The 2897-nt window shown below is 45.4% G+C and overlaps 1 protein-coding gene across 2 annotated transcripts in view; it reads right to left on the bottom strand.

The window, feature by feature from the left end:
• Positions 1 to 284: 284 nt before the first annotated feature.
• Rad51b (RAD51 paralog B) overlaps positions 285 to 2897 on the bottom strand; it is a 513137-nt gene continuing 510524 nt past the window's right edge. For both annotated transcript variants that reach the window (XM_013351997.2, XM_026778999.1), the window contains one exon: positions 285 to 720. In XM_013351997.2, coding sequence (XP_013207451.1) covers positions 704 to 720 — 17 coding nt within the window. In that variant the 3' untranslated portion in view covers positions 285 to 703. The remainder of the gene's footprint in view (positions 721 to 2897) is intronic.

Here is a 2897-nt window from a genome sequence, read left to right as displayed (position 1 = left end):
GAATCTCACTCTTTGTTCTGCAAGGCTACACACAATATACCAGTGGAACGTGAATTTATACTTACAATAGTTACGCCACTAATGACCTTCCAAACAACACTAATACCATGCATGCTTGGCTTCGGAGCTGGATCCGCGCCTGTCAGTGAGTTCTGAGGCCATCGACCTCCCTCTGACACAAGAGCAGACCCCCACCTCCATGCCCGCCTCCGGTGTCCCCCATGGTTCCACGCTTTCAGTTGTGAATCAGTTACTCTTTGGAGACCCCAATTCTTTTGCACCTATTCTTTTTATTTGCTGGACAATACTTTATTCGGAAATGTTCCCTTCTGTAATTACAAATCTTGTTAGTCCTCCTCCTCCTCTCCCCAGGGGGATTGTGGGGTTTAATTAATTAATGTGGTTAAACCGCTTTGAGGTGCATGGGTGAAAGGTGTTATGTAAGTGCAAATTATTATTATGGCTGCTGATACCCCACCGTGGTACAGCCCCTAGCCCCCCACATCTAGAGACCGGACAAAGCCTTCTTCATCTTCACCTTCCCTTCCGGGTCTGAAATCACAGTTGCCATCTCAATGGCAATCAACCAATTAATCCTCATTATGTTGGCTTCCGTTTCCTTTTTGCAGGCAGCACCCGTCTTGGTCTTGTTTCATTTCACAAATCACACCCCCATCAGCTCTAGACAAAGGTCACAGTATCCTTACGGCCTTTCTTGGCCTAAAAGGAAAGGGAGAGAGAGAGAGAGAGAGAGAAAGAAAAGGAAAGTTAAAAAGAAAATTTCATGAAATGTACTAGCTTCCCATTAGTAATCTAAATAAAGCATTTCCTGTAGCAACATCCCCCCTCCCCCAGAGCCAACTCTGGCATGTTCCAGAGATACCCAGAGACAGCCCAGCCAGGGTTAAGATCCAGCAACTCTGGCTTGACTCCCAAGAGTCACATACAAAAGGGGAAGTCTGTACTGTGTGGGAAAGGACCATCCAAAGACACAGGAGCCCCTCTTTGGGTTTTTGTTACCCCCAAGTTTTCTCTGAGAAAGCCAGCTGCCATCTGTAGCCTCAGGAAACTCTCACAAAGGCCCAGATGTTTTATGCTACACCTAGCGAACCACAACCCTTAACAAATGCCCAGGACTTCCACTATGATGATAGCCATTGAAAACAGCCCTGTGGGGGAGACTTGGCCTCTCATAGGGACGCTGCTGACCAAAACACTCCTTACAAGGTTTTGCCTCAGGCCCTTTGTTAGAGTGGTTGCGGGCAAGCCTCGGGGGGTCATGTCTTCATCTGCCTTCATTTATCCTCTCTATTGAAGGGCTCCTTCAGGACATTGGTCAGTCTCTGTGGGAAATGATTTGAAGAGCAACAAAAGAATTTGGGCCCTTTGGGGGGCCTTCAGAACTCAGTAAACATCTGGACGCGGAAGGCCAGGTTCTCAAGCAGTCTCGCTGGGGAGATGTCAAAAGAGAGAAAGAGCTATGTGTGCAATGCGAGCGCTTAGTTTTGTGGTGACATTTATTGTCCAGAGGCACAGAAGCCCCAGTAGGTAGATGGAAGATTTTTCAAAAGCTCCTCTATTTGTTAGGCTTGGTGAGCGCAGTTCACCCTTTGTTGGGTCTCACGGCATATGTGAAGAACGGCAAGGTTCGCACGGCTCGGAAGCAGCGCCCGTGTGATGGACGGTCTGATTCAGTATGGCGTATGAGAAAAACTAAGTAAGGTGGCATAAGTCTTCCTGGTAGTTGCTCAGCATTCCTGTCCCCCTAAGGTCTGTAAAGTTCTTACCAGTCAAGGTAACTTACCAGATGCTCAAGATGAACACATTTTAATTGACCAAAGCCAAAGAGCAATCAAACAAAAAACCAAACAGAAAACACAAAGAAAACAAAATAAAAACAAACAAAAAAGAAAGAAAGAAAACAGAAAGAAGAGGAGGAAGATGCGAAGTGATTTGCATTTCATCATGTGGGTGAGATTCACAACCTGAACTCTTGACTCCCAGCGTTCCCTTTATTGTTGAGTCAATCCATTTAGAACACATTAGTCAGCATGATTCAACGTTTGTCACTAACCAGCGTGGTGACAGAACTAATCAGCATCCTCCAGTGCCCCCAAATCTATCCTCAAACAGCGAAAGAAATGGGCCTCTGTCAAGAGACAATGGGATGCGGGTTTTGTCAGTATTGACTAGCTGAATCCAGTGCAAGTCCCCAGGTTCTCAGGCGCCTTGCCCAGTCATCCCGAGCTGGAGTGAATCTATTTCTTTATCCCTCTGGAACAGGTGTCAGTTTGTTCTTGATTAAACTTATCTAACTATATCTCCTTTTGAGCTAAAAGGGACCCCACTATGTCCTCTAAATACAGAGCACCCAGCTTGGTAAACAATAGATATTCAGCTAGTATGTTCTGAACCGAACTAACCATCATGGAACTTACATCATGTTCTAGAAAGAACACCAAGTCCTTTTGGAAGCAATTTTCAAAGAAGATTGACCACCTGAATTGATTTGACATCTTTTGAGCATTCTAACAAATGCAAATTATTAACTCTGCCAATGGCTTCCAGGTTCTGAAGGAGAGACAGCCTAATGGTAATCCAGGTCTTAGAATAAACAATTTTCTTTTCTAGCCTTATTTCATCTGGCATTTTGTTCAGTGTTTCAGAAAACAAAAGCATAGACAAGAAAACATAAATTTGGGGGTTGGGGGGTGGAATGTGTTTAATCTGTGGCTTCGGACCCAAGTCCATACCCCACATCTAATAGAACACATACTGAAGTTCCTACTTAAAAGAGGTTCTGGCCGGGCAGTGGTGGTGCATGCCTTTAATCCCAGCACTCGGGAGGCAGAGGCAGGCGGATCTCTGTGAGTTCGAGACCAGCCTGGTCTACAAGA

This window comes from Microtus ochrogaster, chromosome 1 (genome assembly GCF_000317375.1).
Source record: "Microtus ochrogaster isolate Prairie Vole_2 chromosome 1, MicOch1.0, whole genome shotgun sequence".
Taxonomy (NCBI): Eukaryota; Metazoa; Chordata; class Mammalia; order Rodentia; family Cricetidae; genus Microtus; species Microtus ochrogaster.
Note: the sequence above shows the minus strand (reverse complement) of the source record. Positions and strands in the feature narration are given on the sequence as shown.